At 43.7% G+C, this 16,928-nt stretch overlaps 1 protein-coding gene across 1 annotated transcript; it reads left to right on the forward strand.

Moving 5' to 3' along the window:
- Positions 1 to 734: 734 nt before the first annotated feature.
- LSM11 (LSM11, U7 small nuclear RNA associated) lies at positions 735 to 16,536 on the forward strand. The gene is made up of 4 exons (XM_072630852.1): positions 735 to 1,273; positions 9,389 to 9,528; positions 10,545 to 10,628; positions 11,147 to 16,536. Exons 1-4 carry the CDS (start codon positions 787 to 789, stop codon positions 11,537 to 11,539), a joined length of 1,104 nt encoding a protein of 367 aa, XP_072486953.1. The 5' UTR covers positions 735 to 786; the 3' UTR covers positions 11,540 to 16,536.
- Positions 16,537 to 16,928: the final 392 nt, after the last annotated feature.

A 16,928-nucleotide genomic window follows, 5' to 3' on the forward strand; every position in this document is an offset into this window, starting at 1 on the left:
GAGGGCTGCTCTAGGAGGCAGCAGGGGGTAGGACGCAGGCTGGGGCATGGGAGGGCAGGCGGGTTCAAGGCCGGACTCTGGGTGGGCTACTTGGGGCAGTGATCTGGTGGGTCTTGGTTTCCTCCCCTAGAATGAGCAGGTGGCACCAGTGTCTCCAGCTGAAGTGACAAACAGCGGCCTGTGGTCCGCAGGGTTGGGCTGGAGCTTCTGCTACTGACCACCCCATGGGGTAAGCCCAGAGCCTTAGCCAAGGCCTCCCAGCGCATGCTGGGCCATCTCCAGTCATCCTGATGAATCCTGCTCACTGGATTCAGATGGCCCAGGAGGAGAAGTGAGGCTGGGGACCTGCACAGCCCTCCCTCACTCAAATCCAAGTCCAGTGCAAGTCAGGTCATCACGTCCCTGATGGCGTGGGCAGCGAAGGGCGAACACACAACGACTACCCCTGAATGGCCTGGTCTGTGAGGGAAGCGGGGAGGAGACGGGACCGGCCAAAGGACTTTGGAGAGCCCACCCCCGAGGAAGCTGCAGGCCTCAGCGTCGCTGCTGTCTCCCTGCAGGACCCGGGGCCCAGCCGCTCTGTTTTCGGAGTCAGCCCTCCGCCCCGCGCCCCTCCCTCCAGGGGGCCATCCAAGCCCGCTCCGCTCGCCTACCCCGCGGGCGGGGCTCTGCTGCCCCCTCGTGGCGGCGCGCGGCGCCGCGCCTGCTCCTTGCCGCCCCCTGGCGGCCGGCTCCTCAGGGACGCCTTCTTTTTCCCATCGTCCTCCGCTTGCGGGTGTTTCAAACATGGAGGAGCGGGAGCGGCGAGGGTCCCCGGTCAGGGCGGGGAGCCCCGGGAGCCCCAGGAGCCCGCCCAGCCCACGGCTGGACGTCAGCTCGGACCTCTTCGACCCGCTGCTGGCCCTGTACTCGCCGCGCCTGCCGCCCATCCCCTACCCCAACGCGCCGTGCTTCAACAACCTGGCCGAGTACGAGAGCTTCCTCCGGCTGGGCGGCCGGGGCCGGGGCCGGGGCCGGGCGCGGGGTCAGGCTGCTCCCACGGCTCCGGGCGCCCCGGCCCCGGCCCCCGGCCCCGCCTCGTCCGCCTCCAGCACGGCGCGCCGGACCTCCCGCCGCCGCGGAGCGCCCGCCCCGGACCCCGAGCGCATCCAGCGGCTCCGCCGCCTCATGGTGACCAAGGAGGAGGCGGACACGGGGGCCCCTGGCCCGGGCAGCAGCGGCCGCCCCGGCCGCAGGAGGAAGGCGCCGCGCAACGTCCTCACCAGGATGCCCCGTGAGTGCGGGGCAGGCGAGCGGGGCTCTGCGGGGCTGATGTGGGGTGAGGGGAGGGTCTGCGGGGCTGATGTGGGGTGAGGGGAGGGTCTGCAGGGGTGATGGGGGGCGAGGGGAGGGTCTGCGGGGCTGATGGGGGGTGAGGGGAGGGTCTGCAGGGGTGATGGGGGGCGAGGGGAGGGTCTGCAGGGGTGATGGGGGTGAGGGGAGGGTCCGCGGGGCTGATGGGGGGCGAGGGGAGGGTCCGCGGGGCTGATGGGGGCGAGGGGAGGGTCTGCAGGGGTGATGGGGGGCGAGGGGAGGGTCTGCAGGGGTGATGGGGGGCGAGGGGAGGGTCCGCGGGGCTGATGGGGGGCGAGGGGAGGTTCTGCAGGGGTGATGGGGGGCGAGGGGAGGGTCCGCGGGGCTGATGGGGGCGAGGGGAGGGTCTGCGGGGCTGATGTGGGGTGAGGGGAGGGTCTGCAGGGGTGATGGGGGGTGAGGGGAGGGTCTGCAGGGGTGATGGGGGGCGAGGGGAGGTTCTGCAGGGGTGATGGGGGGCGAGGGGAGGGTCCGCGGGGCTGATGGGGGGCGAGGGGAGGTTCTGCAGGGGTGATGGGGGGCGAGGGGAGGGTCTGCGGGGCTGATGGGGGGCGAGGGGAGGGTCCGCGGGGCTGATGGGGGTGAGGAGAGGGTCTGCATGAGGGATGAGGGGAGGGTCCGCGGGGCAGATGTGGGGTGAGGGGAGGGTCCGCATGAGGGATGAGGGGAGGGTCCGCGGGGCTGATGGGGGTGAGGGGAGGGTCTGCATGGGGGGTGAGGGGAGGGTCCGCGGGGCAGATGTGGGGTGAGGGGAGGGTCTGCGGGGCTGATGGGGGGGTGAGGGGAGGGTCTGCAGGGGTGATGGGGGGCGAGGGGAGGGTCCACGGGGCAGATGTGGGGTGAGGGGAGGGTCTGCATGAGGGATGAGGGGAGGTCTGCATGGGGGGTGAGGGGAGGGTCCGCAGGGCTGATGGGGGGCGAGGGAAGGGTCTGCGGGACTGATGCGGGTGAGGGGAGGGTCTGCATGAGGGATGAGGGGAGGTCTGCATGGGGGGTGAGGGGAGGGTCCGCGGGGCTGATGGGGGTGAGGGGAGGGTCTGCATGGGGGGTGAGGGGAGGGTCTGCGGGGCTGATGGGGGGGTGAGGGGAGGGTCTGCATAGCAGATGTAAGGCAGTGAGGAGGATCTACATGTCTAATACAGGGTGAAGTGGAGAGGGTCCAGTTTTATTAATATGAGGAGATGGTCTTGCTTGACTCTTGGAGAGGATGAGGTGGTGGGTCTCCATTACTGATATGGGGGACGTATGGATCTGTTTGACTGACAGAGAAGTTTAAGGAGGGTTGGCATGTTTGATGTGGGGAGAGGGTCTGTGTGACTAACAATGGGGAGATGTCTGAAATGTCTCTGTATGATGGATGGGCTCTGAGCTCCCTTCCAGTCCTCCATCTGTGATCCTGTGAGATAGGGAAGTGTGGGAATGGTCTGTATGGATGAGTCTACATGCCTGATATTGGGGAAGGGGAGGGGTCTGCATGACTGATTGGTAGAAGGATCTGCATGGCTGATATGAGAGATAGGAAGATTTGTAGAAAGTCTTTGCAGTTGATATGGGAGGATTTAAGGAGAGTCTGCATGGCTGGCTTGGAGACGATGAGCAGGGTCTGTATGGCTGATATGAGGGGCCGGGGAGGGTTTACTTGGCTGATGTGGGAGATAGTCTGATGGTTGATTTGAAATGAGTTTACTTGGTTATGAAGAAGTTTTTTTTTTTTATTATTTGATCTGGTTTGAGGAGGATCCGTATATGGTTGACTGAAAAGTCAGCTAGGCCAACAGTTTCAGCTAAGCATCTTTACGATGGGATTTGTGAACATCATGAAGGACATCTTTTCTTCCAACTTTCCCTCTGCTTATGTAGGGAGTCTCCTGTAGACTCCAGAATCTTTAAACATACATCGTTTAATCAAAAGATCTGGAATTTGGCATGCAGTGGCTACTACTGAGAAAAACACTTTGTATGCCTTCTGGCTGCATGAACTATGTGTGTGGATTCATGTTACAGTAGCAGTGGGTTTCTTTAAATTCCAGAGGTTCAGATAGCATGAAGGAATTTCTCAAAACCTTTTAATAAATTCCAATAAGAGATCTGTCAGAGACAGAGGTTGCTAGAATGTGCAGTTTGGGTCTTGTATAAATATAATAAACACATCCAGGCTTATATCTTTGTCATATGGCAGGCAGTTCTGACATCTGCCCAGTGAACACAATGACCTACTTAGCCATCCAAAGCATCTGTATCCTGATAGCTTAATTGTTATAATATGCCTCTTAAATGAGCCAGTGTGTTAAATGAGTGATGTTCAGGTTTCTTTTAGTGGTTTGTTTATTGAAAAAGAACATCTCCATTGACAAGATATAGAGCTGTAATAAGTTAAGATGAATGATTTATGGTACCATAAGATTCCTTCCATGAATGTACAGCTCATGTTGCCTGTCTACAGCATGTCTATAAGTTGTTCCTAAATGGGAACAATAAGGGTTTTATCTCCTCTGCTAATTAGATATAGCTAGGTTTTAGAATGTAACACTAATTAATTAGAAGGCCACTATCTGCATAGTTGTGTTGCATTGTTGCCAAAATGCACTATTGGTGAGACCATAGAACATTCTTGGAACAGTCTGTTCAAGGAAGCTGTACTCTGAGCTCCTTTGAATTGACAGAAAGCAGTATAGTCAACTCTCACACCCCATATCATGCCTGGAGTGCTTGGAAAACTTGGACTGGGAATAGATATCTCTCAGTGTCACTGGATGCAGTTAGGTATGTTTGGCACATGTGCATAAAAAAGAATTATTAGCATTCACAAAGCAAGAGATTCAGTGATAATGCGTAGAGCAGAAGAAGCAAGTGAATGCCAAGGGCAGTATAAAATAAGAATCATCAGGCTGGCAATAGCGCCCTACAGGAAGTGAACATTAGGTTCTGAAAGAAGGAAAGGACAGAGGTTGGAAAAGAAAAGTGGAAAAGTATGTACAAATATGTAAGGTTGAAAATGAACAAGTCACATACAAAGAGTGATTAGCAAATTTGCTGTGGTGGAGCAGATACTTGGTGTTGATCACAAAGAGAAAGGAACTTTGAGATAAGGAGTGGGAAGCAGAAGGTTGCTTTGGTAGAAGATCTTATAGGCCAGACTAAAGCATAGATTTGATGTGCTAAAAGTAGAGAGCCACCCTCAATTTTAAAGCAGGGGAGTGAGATGATAACATTATTTGAAAGAGATTTTTCTAGCAGGTATGTGTATATATTCATATGTGTGTGTGTGTATATATGTTTTATATATATGTATTATATGTGTGTGTGTGTGTGTATGTGTGGAGAGGGAGAGAGAGAGTGCACACGATGTACAAGGATAAGTAAATAACCAAGGTGAATTTAAACGTATCTAAAACTTATTTCAGGAACATTGTATAGAAAGGTCACCAATTTTATTAGTACATATTCAGATGTAGTTGTACCATATAATGAATAATGCCAATATTATAAGTTATAATGATGCTTACAAAAATTAAAACCCACCTTTTTGACTCGTGTATTTGAAAATGCGTGGGCGAGGTAGAACTTTTTTTAAAGTCAGCATCTCTTCCAACTCTTTTAAAAATACTATTAGATATTATGAGAGAGAGTGTTATGGGAGACATAGAAAACCAAAGCAAGATTCAAACGTTTTCCCTAAGTGTTCCTATTTAGAATCATAGAATCTTGGAGCTAGAACTGAACTTGTACCAAACCTTCTTTCTTATTGACCTTTCAAGGTGAAATAACCTCCCATGTCACATTTGCCAAGCTTCTTTCCTCCACTTCCTCAAAAAGGAATTTCCACTACTAATCTGTGTCTGGACTACAGCAAGCCAGTCCATGAGTAGGAAGAAATAGGAATCCAGAAGTTTAAACAAGAGCAGAGACTATTATTTTTCTTTATAATAACAACACAGAGTAAGAAGTTTACAGAAAAGGTCTTTGGCATGTACATTCTAAATGATTCTGCCTTGCATATCTTGGGTACAGCTAGCAGGCTGCGAGTACTTAAAAATTAAATAATAGCAATTTTTATAAAATTCAGCACTGTCCCTACTTAGAAAAGACTCCCTCATTGAGTTGAACAGTAAAAGCTGAAGTTCATAGTCCCAGAATTCCTCTGTGAGTCATAATGCTGCTTTTACATGGCACCTTTTTGCAGTCTTATAGAATACAGATTTATGGCATGTGCCTTCTACACCATCACAGCTTTGTTACAACCAGTATTTCTCTTGATATGAAGACAATGTGTAGTGAAATATTTTTCATTGCAGAGAGTCCAGATATGGAATAGACTTGCTCTTGTATCCAGACAATATACACGGATATCTTAGTATTACGTGTATTTAGGGCAAATTATTAAGTTTTTCATTCCTCTAAACATGTGCATGTTGAGTTCTTTTTGTGAATCAAAATAGAAATAGAATTCAAGAGAAACCTACTTAAAAGCAGTATCTTAAGGCATGGAGCTAAGAACAATTATATTTAACAGGTTATGTGGGAAGCAGATTAAATTGCCTTGAGTCGAAAATTTGCCAAAGGGAAGGGAAATAGGTGAATGAGACAGAGCATTTTGTTAGAAGGCTTTGAAGACAGGACTGTTTAGATTTGATGTGATAGATAATAGAATGAGCCAATGTAAGAAGAAGATCTTCATCCTAGTGGATAATGCAGATCACATATATTATAAAATGTATGTGTACATCTACAAATCTATATATGTGTGTATACATATATTCATGCATACATCGTTTAGCTATGTTATATTGGGGACTTATGTTGCTGTGTGCAGGGAATGCAGCAATGAGACATCACAACATAAACTGTTCTTTTCTGGGGTTGGGTGGAGCTTAAAAATTCATCATCCGTTTATTAAATGCCTGTTGTGTGCAGGGCACTCTGCTGGGCTCTGAGAGAGTCACAAAGATAGAAGAGACCAAGACTCTGCCCTTAAGGAGCTTACAGTATATTAGGGGAATAAGATATCTACACAACCATAATACAAAAGAGAACATGGTAAGTGCATAAGCAAGTACAAACAATCCCAGTGCCATCAGACTTCTAATAAGAGAGAAAGACCCTTTTTGATTGGTGTTGATCAGGGATCTTCCTGAAGGGTGGGTAGGATTCCAGCTGGTGTGATAAGGAAGATATTCCAATCAGTCAGTCAGCAGGCTTTTATTATGTGCCTGCTGTATGCCAGGTGTTATTTGCTAGGGATACAAACATAAAGAATGAAACGGTCCTACTCTCAAGGTGCTTATGTTCCAGCAGGGGAGACAAGTACATATATATGTTGAGTACACATATATATGAGTGTGTGTGTGTGTGTCTGTGTGTGTGTAACCAGTATGAAGAGAATAAATATACACTAGTGAAATATGAGATAGTTTGAGAGGAAAAGCACTAGCAGTTGAGGGAGGGGGAAGAAAGGTTTCATGAAGGTGATGCTAGAGTTTTATCTTGAAGGAAGAAGAGGATTCTTTTATTTGAAAGTGAGGAAGGAGTACATTTCTGGCATTGTTAGTGCATAGGCATGGAGATGAGAAATGGAGTGTCATGTTTGAAGAACATAAAGGTCTATTTAGCTGGATCCCAGCCAAAGAATGGTTGTAGCCAGGTTGTTAAAACTTTAAAAGTTTAACAAAAGGAGTTTATATTTCATCCTAGAGGCAGTAGTAAGCCAGTGGAGTTAGCTGAGCATGGAGTGCCATGGTCAGATCTGTGTTTAAGGAAAATCAGTTTGGCAAGTGTCCATGATGAACTGGAATGAGGGGAGATGAGGCAAGAAGACCATTTAGGATGCCTTTGCAATACTCTAGGCAAGAATTTATGAAAACTGGAATTAAGGTGGCTATGTGAGTAGAAAAAAAGTGCTAAATGCAAGAGATATTAGCTCGGGCAGTGAGGAAGTGAACATAACACCAATGTTATGAACCTGGAAAACTGAAAGAATGGTGATGCCTTCAACAGAAATAGGGATGTTTGAAAAAAAGAGGGCATTTGGGGCTAAAGATAAGTTCTGTTTTAGACATGTTGAGTTTTGAGATTTTTTTATGGGACATCCAGTTTGAAATGCCCAATAAGTTGACAATTCAGGACTAATGCTTAGGGGAGAGAATTGCGGTTGAATATAAAAATATAAAGTCATCTCCATAGAGGTGATAATAAACCTGTGGGAACTGATGAAGTCACCAAGAAATTGTAGAGAGAGCAAAGAGAGGCCAGGACTCCTGGGGTACATCCAGATTTAAAAGCTGTGTATCAATTGTGAAACTGCAGAGGGGACTAAGAAGAACAGTTAGACATGTCAGATGAAAACCAAGAGAGTAGTGTCAGAAAGGCTGAAAGGAGAAAATTTCTGTTAAGAGAGAGTGTGGTCAGCAATGTGAAATGCAACAGGTAGGTTGAGCAGGATCAGCTCTGAGAAGAGACCTTCAGATTTGTTGATTAAGACATTGCTGTACAGAATGGTTAAATCAGTTCACAACTCTGCTGATAGTACATTAATGTCTTATTTTTCCCACATCCCCTGCAACATTTGTCAGTTACCTTTTCTGTTCCATTAGCCAATCTAATAGGTATGAAGTAGTACCTCAGAATTGTTCTTTTTTTTAAAAAAGACATTGCTTGTAACTTTAGAAAGAGCAGTTTTATCGTAGTGATGAGGTCAGAAGCCAGATTACAAAGGAAGTAAGGGAGAGGGGAGGAAGTAGGGGCAGTGAGTATGGACATTTTTTAATAGGACTTTAGCTAAGAAACTGAAAAGAGATATAGAGCAGTAGCTTAAGGAGATGGTGTTTTCTAGTGAAGGTTTTTGTTTTGTTTTTTAACTTCATTAGAAGACAGACCTGGGTGTATTTGAAGATAGTAGGGAAAGAACCAGTGTATAAGAGAGATTGGAAATTAAGAGGTTAGTAGTTAAGGTTGCCATCTGCTGGAAAAAAAATGGGAAGAGATGTGATCCAGGGAACATGTAGAGGGGTTGGCCCTGGCAAAGAGAAGGCCCTCCTCTTTGTCAGACTAAGAAAAAGGAGGCAGAGTGGCAGATGACATCCAAAGGTTTTGAAAAGAATAGAAGGGGAGAAGAAAAAAACCTTTTTTTTTTTTGCCTTGTTGCAGGGACAAAAGAAAGTTGAAGCTGGATAACATGCATGTATAATGCACCCACTTGACATTGTTGTGTGACTTCCTCGGCCCCTCTTCAGCATTGTGTGAGCAGGAACAGAGGAGGTGGATGATAGGAGGAGTGCAGCTCTGAGATTTGGTGAGGGAGATTTAGCAGTAGTGGAGTGCAGTGTGGAGTTGGTTTGCTGAACTTATGGAGTCAAGATTGGAAAAAGAAAAAAAAATGAAGCCAGAGTAGAGGTCATAGCCCAAGAATGTATTGAAAGGTAGAGGAATTGAAAGTTTCTGTCAAAATGAAGAATAGACTTAGGAGAGGTGAGATAGGGAGGGTTGGGATGCTAGGAGGAAAAGTCAGACAGAGAATGTCAGAGTTTTTGAATAACCAAGTGGAACAGTTGTTTATAATGGTGAGAACCTGCGTCTAACCAACTCTGCGTGTTATTTAAGCAAAATTAAGGCGTATGTCATGAAGGAGTCTGAAAAATTGAGGTCAGGTAATTTGGAGGAGCATCATTATGGATGTTGAAATCTCCAACTTTAAGGTCAGGATTTGCAGTGAGGAGGAAGGTGAACTGCCTAGATGAGTGTCTCCCCCAGCCTGGATGTTCCTCCTCCTGTGTGGTTGAAGGAGTGGGGAGGCTTGGGCAGTGCTGCTCCAGGAAATATAAAGTGGGATTATAGGGACGTATTCATGGAACAGGGAGTAGTCCAGTTCTACTAGAGCATAGCGTACATAAAAAGAAGTTGTACACTACAAAGGTAGACTGAAAATGGAAAATATATTGGACTTTATTCAGTAGATCATTCTAGTAAGGAGAGCTGTCTCAATGACACTTGGCACAGACATTCTCGTGCTACCCTGATTGTTGTTCTCTTTTTATTCCAGTGCATGAGGGCAGCCCACTGGGTGAACTTCATCGATGCATCAGAGAGGGGGTGAAGGTCAATGTTCACATTCGCACTTTCAAGGGACTTCGAGGTGTCTGCTCTGGCTTCCTGGTTGCATTTGACAAGTTCTGGAATATGGTAATTAGTTCTTTCTATGGGGTTGGAAAAATATCTCGTAGGGACTAACCCCTTTATTTGATTAGGGAACCAATATAGCCTTTTTAGAATAGCAGTAATACTGATCATTGCATTAGAGAAGAGCTGGTATCCTTGAACTCTACTGGAACAGGCATGAGATCTGTGCTCAACTTGCTTCCTTTACCCCCAAATCCAATTCTCTTATCCATTCATTCAACAGGTATTCTTTGAGCATCTATTATATGCAAAGCCCTGTGCTGGACACTGTAGGGGGGATACAAAGATATATAAGACAAAGACCCTGCCCTCCAGGAACTTACAGTCTAGTAATGGAGAGAAGACATGTACACAAATAACTGTAATACAAGGTAATATATAGGTGTCATTGTTCTGGAGTTTCTTCTCCAGTAGTTGTGGTTACCTTCCTCCTACAACTTTTCCAAGTTATTCAGTGCACTTTAATACTGCCGCCCCCGCCCCCCTCCACATACATCTTCCTAAACAAGTTTGACAAGTGATGTCTTATTCTTAAATACCATCAAAGGGAAAGTAGTAGGTGATAATTAATACATGATAGTAGTGATATCATGAGATCTTATTGACTAGGGACTCATCAATGGCTGATGTGTTACCTGAGTCATTTCCTGTTAGTTGCTGACATAGACAGCAGGGAAGGGAAGGAAGCTAGGGAGTGTATGGAATGGCCCCCAAAATGGAAATGAGTGCAGTCCAGGAGGCACATTTTAATGTTGCCAGAGGTTTTACAGGGGGAAAAAAATGAATAAGGATCACAAATAAAAGTGAATTTTTGACGCTGTGAGCTTTGGCCATAGATGATTTGGAACCAGTATGAAAATTGCTTTGTTTGTTACCAGTGCTACTTATTTTCTTCTTTTTGTGAACCAAGATAGCTAATGGTTGTAGCTGCCCAGTGATGAGAGTGCTATTTTTGAGAACATTGAATCTGTAAGGATTTGACAAAACTTCCAATTTTTCTCTTTTTGTTTTCTTCAAAGGCACTTACTGATGTGGATGAGACTTACAGAAAGCCAGTTCTGGGCAAAGCATTTGAACGTGAGCCTCCTTTAACTCTCACCAGGGTAAGAAGTTTTCCCCTACTTAACCAGCAGCCCAGTATGCTTTCAGTATTAGGAAATAAGGTATTGGGATAGGGTAAGGGAAGTAAGGCAGGGATAGAGGGTAAGGGGTGTAGAGACTGGTGTCACTATTCTCCATATTTCCACTTAATAAAAGCCTTAATTGCTAGAAACAAGGTTTGATGGTGGTAGAGTCTTGATTATTCTCTACTATACACCCCAGTTAAGTGTGATCTATATGTGATTCATGTAACAGGCTGTATCACCTGAAGATGAAATGTCTTTTAGTTCAATATAAAAATAAACCTATTTGTCATTATAACATAATATCACATAATATGACAGGTGACTTTTACCTTGATTGTCCCTTTATTGACTTAGCTACTGGTTTGAATAGGAGAAATAGGTGTTGACTGATTTAGAAAGGTAAAGTCAGAGTCCTAAAGTGACATTAATGTATGTTTTTAAAGGGGAATATAGAATGCCAAGAGAGCAGCTAACATTTGACTTTTTCTTCGTAGCTGTTTGATCGGCTCAAACTTCAGGATTCCTCCAAAAAGGAAGCTGACTCCAGGTCAGCAGTTGAAGACTCCACATTGTCTCGATATTCACAGACATCTACTTGGAAAATGGCCACAGTGTGGGGGAGAGATGATGAGGATCGGGGATCACAGAAACGTTCCCGTTCAGCACCTTCTTCACTTCTGGCAGCAGGAAAGGAAGTTTCCAGGTCTGACCTGTCAGGCAGGACTACACGGACAGAGGGCTCTAGTACAGGGGGTTCTAATTCAAGGGGCCGGTCTCGTAAGAAAAGGCAGAAGCCCAAAGTGGATTACCAGCAGGTATTCACACGACACATTAACCAGATATTTATCCGAGGAGAGAATGTTCTACTTGTCCACCTTGCCCAGTGATCAGCTGAGGTTTTAGTATTTTATTTTTAGAAATAAACTGCATGAATTTTATTTGCACTGTGCTTCTTAGCATTTCACTGAAAAGCTAATTTGGAATGATTCCCTCTGATCTTGGTTGTAGAGAGGAAGGAGCTGAGTCTAGGACCCTGTGGTATATCTGCTTGTCCACAAAGCTAGAGACAGCATGCTACCACATAAAGAAGACAAACCCTTTTTAGAATGGATGAATGTTCAGAGGCAGAAGGCATCGTTATAAAATACAGATCTACTCATTTACACATAGATATAAATCAGATTTGATTTCATGTGTTACTATCAATACTCTTAAGGTAAACTAGAAAAAATGATAGCCTTTTTGACTCTACTAGGGTCATGATGTGTCTGTAACTCACCACAGATACCACAGCACAGAAAGGGAATCCATTCTTAAAATGGTGTGGTATCTGTGGCAAATGCTCATGGAATTTCTTTTTAAGAGATAGTGGTGTGAATTGGACTGCCACCTCCGCACTGACCACTACATTTTACATTACACCTTTCATCTTTCTGGACTTTTCTCCTGACCGAGGACTAGAATTTATGTACTTTATTGAGCATTCTTAACATTCATGAAACCCACCAACTTGTATTAGGGTGGGATTTATACAGGTGGTATGTTATAAACACCCAGCAGTAAATCCACCATGGTTGTCCTGTTGTCATCATGAACTTAGTAGCTAGATTAATATGTTTACTCTCCTGATGAAGTTAGTTTCTGTGTATGGTGGACCAGATGGGAATTGTGTCCTGTCTTCTTGTCCTTTTCCTGTCTCTGACTTGTGTGGCATGCTGTTGATGCATGAACTGGTGTGGCATAGCATGAAGTTCAATATGAGTTGTCTTGTGAGCTGTGTGGATTTGTGGTGCCATGCAAATTGCTGTGCTTGATTTAGATTAAGTGAGTTCAGCATGAACTCAATAACATAGACATATCTTAACTGCTAGAACTCCCTCTCCTGGAGCAGGGAACAAAGGGTGCTTTTTAGCTTGGTTCTAATGTGAAATGGGGAAATTGTTTTCCCCTCATATCTGGCCAAAGAGGCTTTTGCAAGCTACAATGATAGGTAGTGTTCATGTCAGAGGGACATTGTAGCCCAAGATATGGTATGTGCAGCCATAGAAATGTGACTTCCAGCAAACCTGTTGTGCTTCTACTATAATGGTTCTTTGCTCTTTAACTCAGCCAGTGCAGAACAGGCTACATCCTGAAACAGACTGTTAGGCAATACCTGACTGTTTTGGGGTTGACTGTTTTCTTTTCTTTTTTTTTTCCTACAGCAAGAGTTAGCTTTTGTGCAGAATGAGAATAAGCTTACTATATGGTTAGTTGCTCAAGTATGTGGAAGAAAAAGTGCTGTGTAACTTATGGCAGAAACCCTTAGAGAAGGATGGGGAGCTCAGGTATAGAGAGCTGACTTGAGGCCTGCTGCTTTTTCATCTTGTGACCATAGGTAAGTCAGTGTAACCCCTTGCTGCCTCAGTTTTCCCCATCAGTCAAATGGGGAGATAAGACACCTACCTCACAGGGGTATTGGAAGAACCTGAAAAGCATTTTGAAGACAAAGTGTATTATTTAAGTGCCAGGTATGATCTTACTAATTGTTCTTTAGCTTTTTAAGGCTTCATTATCTTGTGGTCAAGGCAGGTGCTATGTAAGATAGTCATTATTTGTCTTTAGGGATATATGTGATCTTCCCATAATTTTAAAACCAAAAGACTATCAAGTTCTTAGGAAAAATCTGTGTTCCATTCCCAGTTTCTAAGGAGTAATTTTGTTCCTTAGGAAAATACCACAAATATGGAGACAGTACCAATTTGGGAATCCTTATCCCTCCCCATTCTTTGTCTTTTCCTTTGGTATCCGCCCTGGACTATGCGAGGGGGCTTATAGTGCCAACAAAAGAACAAGTCCCTAAAAGTGCCTCACTTTCAAAGGGAAAATCATGGGAGCTTTTTACTTTAATTTTTAAATAATTTTTAAAAATCTAATTCTGGAACCTAATTATAGATACTAGAGTTAGAAAATTATACAGCAGTCAAATGAAAATCACCTCTGAAAATTAACAAAATGAGTAGATTCAATTTTTTGTGATCTTTAAAACATTTTTCCCACAAAGTTAGTCTTCAAAAATTGTGTTAGGGAGACCATAGTGGTAAGATGGGCATCAGCCCCACCTAATAGTATTGCCATTTTAGCTCTCCCTACTTCTGCCCCACTAGAAATACTCACTTTCTCAGAAAAATATATCTTAGGAAAATAACCAAAGGGACTTTGGAAAACCTTGCTTAATTTTCAGTAGTCATGATGACTGGTTTCCATTAGACATAGCCTAATTTTTCAAAACTGGCAACTAATTTCATGGTGACATCTGCAGTGTGCAGGAGCTCACCACTTTTCCATTCAGTTTCAGAAACCTGTTTATCTAACTGGTTTTTATAAGTTGTGTATGATATGTGAATCATATACATCATGACTGTCTTCTTGCCTGTGGTTTCAGTTTTGATTCTGCAGTGATTACTGTCTAGTAAAAAAAATTACAAAATGGTATTGTGTTGAAAACTTAATAGGACAGTCTTTTTAAAATAACTCATCTACACTGCTTGGAAAAGAAAAACAGTATTTTCTCCTTATTCCTAAAGAAATATTTTAAAAGAGAAAAAAAATCACTCCTTAGGAATTCATCTGTTGCTCAAAAAAATAATCTTTGAAAACACATGTTGGTTGCAATGAATGTATAACAAAAACGACAACCATCAGAATGAGGGAAAAGCCAAGGAAGGGAAAAATAAGGTTCTTAGAAGTATCCAACCTGATTTATCTAATAAAAAGACCTTAAAACAATATAGCCTGACCGTTGTGTATAATAAATCATTTAAACATTTCAAGAGGTAAAACTTCTTTGGATTAACTGAAATCTCTTATTGATTATTAGAGCAGGAAGGAAGGGAAGTGGGTAGCTTCATGTGTTTACCAAATTAATTTCAGGAGCCATCCTGTGTATAGAGTTGTTACTACAAACCCATCATTAAAAGGATATGCACTTTAAGTTATTTTTCCAGTACTAGGGACAGAATTATCTAGACCTTTTTTTTACCCTTTCTACCTTTTGGACAAAGGTGCAATCTAGTTGGGCAGGGATTAGCAGTGGGTATAACTTAAGACTTTGAACACTATTTCCTGCACAGGTTGTGTCTATTGAATCAGAACAATAAATTAGCAAAACTGAAAGCTAGAAACATAGCTGGATCCTAGTTAATGCAAATGAGCCCGGCTAAATGGGTCATCACTTTTAAATAATTGTAACTTCAAATACCATAAACTCAAATGCATTCGACTCCTTTGGGGATTCATTGTTTGCACCAGTTGAGACCTTCTTGTACAGAAATTGTTGCCATGAAAAGTCAGGCATCCATAAGTGAGCTCCTCTGTTCTCCCGTCTATACAGAACTGTGCAGAATTCATGTGTGCTAGTAAGACCTAGCCTATTTCTATCTTTCTAGAAAAGGCTAAATCTGTTGTGGATATTGATGGTTTTTTGAGCTATTGTTAATACTAGCTGCCAATGGGAAATCATGCATTGGACTATATTTTGTAAATTGTTTCCACCAATCATGTTCACCAAATGTTTGCCATGTAGGAAAGAAGACATCCAAAGACATTCGCTGTTCACTGGTGCTACCCCCAAATCTCTGTTTTTACAGGCAAATTCTGTAATGATGCAGCTATTGGTACAGGAGTAATAATGACCTCTAACTATATAATCTTTGGAATTTCTTATTTCTCAATAGGTCAGGTACAGAGTTCAATGGAATTTTTTTAAACAATAAGGTTTTAATCATTTATTTGGCCTCAAACCTGTGTGTATCACCACCACACAGTCAACTCTTAGTATTTTTTCAAGAAGTGACTACAGAGTGATCTCCAGAAGTATTTCTTTAGTGGTTCTAGGCAGGGAAAGCCTGGCCCACCTAGCTGATGTTGGGAAAACCGACTAACTTTTCTTTTCTGGCAAATTGATTTATTACTAGACAGTAAGACTAGAGCGTTCTGGTCAAAGTTCCAGAGGCCCAGAAGGAAGAGAAGGATTAAGGGTCTGTTGCTCCTTATGCTTCGGTCCTTTTGGACATGTCTGGAAGGGCTTTTTTTCTCAACTAGTAGAAGCAAAAGATTTATGTCAAACAGCAGCTTAAGATGGTTCAGGAGATCTAGGGGAGAAAATAAGTATAACAGAGACCTTGAGTATTCACTTAGAATGAAGAACAATTTAATCAACTTATGTATAGGCATGTGGTTGACTTTTTTATTTAAATCCCTTCTGAAAAGATGGGAATTGTCTCTCAGGAAAGATATGAAAGTCAGTCCAACTACTTTTGCACTTGCTTTTGATTTTCATAGCTTTGGAACAAAATGCAACTACAGCTAGTGTTCTTATTGTGTTACAACTGGGGAAAATATTTAACTTTTTAAAAGGGCATTATTTAAGGTAGGACTGGCTGCCAGATTCTCAAGTGTTCTAGTCCCAGAGGTACTTCATGGGCTAGGATCCATTATCTAGTTGTCATGACAGTAAAGCAAACAGCAGATGATGTTGGGGAAAGTAGGTTATTTACCTCCTAGACCTGTCTCAAGGACCCTTCTCATTGGTATCTTATCCCCCAAGGGTTCTATGAATAGCTATCTATACTTTGACTTATTACTCTTTTTCTAGAAAAAAGCTAAACTGGGGTAAACATAGGTATTTCTATTTGCACTATTTGGATACCAGCTAAAATGGGAAAAACCATGAGTTGGAATCTATTTTGTAAATTGCTTCTAACTGTCAAGTTCACCCAAACAGTTGCTCTTTAGGGATGAATTGCTGCTAAGAACCTTAATGTGAATCTGCAATGTTCTGCTTTAGTTATAAGTACTGTACATGAACTGTGGAAACTGCAATAAATATGATTTTAATAACATACTGGCTGTTTGGTTTCTGCTGATTTTTGGCAAATCTCTCTTACGGGGAGAAATCCCATACTGGTCATGAACCCTTGCCTGAAGTTAGGAAAACCATAGGACTGATGGCAGTGTCACTGTTGTTGCTTGGTACCTTTTCTTTGCCAAACACATCTTAATCTTCCTCTTTCCCACCCCCTACTTTTGACTAATTACATTTGAACCAGCATTTGTCAGCTTTAAGCTATGGCAAACCTCCCTGTAAGTTCAACTAGTGGTAGCTTACTGGCATCATCAACCTATTTCCTTTTTGTTCTGCTAAAACCCGCCACATCCCTATTCCCAGACATTTTAAAAAACCTGAAAAGTATGTCATCAGGCTGCCCATCTAATCACTCACTAGCCAGAAGGGCC

Source organism: Notamacropus eugenii, chromosome 1 (assembly GCF_028372415.1).
Source record: "Notamacropus eugenii isolate mMacEug1 chromosome 1, mMacEug1.pri_v2, whole genome shotgun sequence".
Taxonomy (NCBI): Eukaryota; Metazoa; Chordata; class Mammalia; order Diprotodontia; family Macropodidae; genus Notamacropus; species Notamacropus eugenii.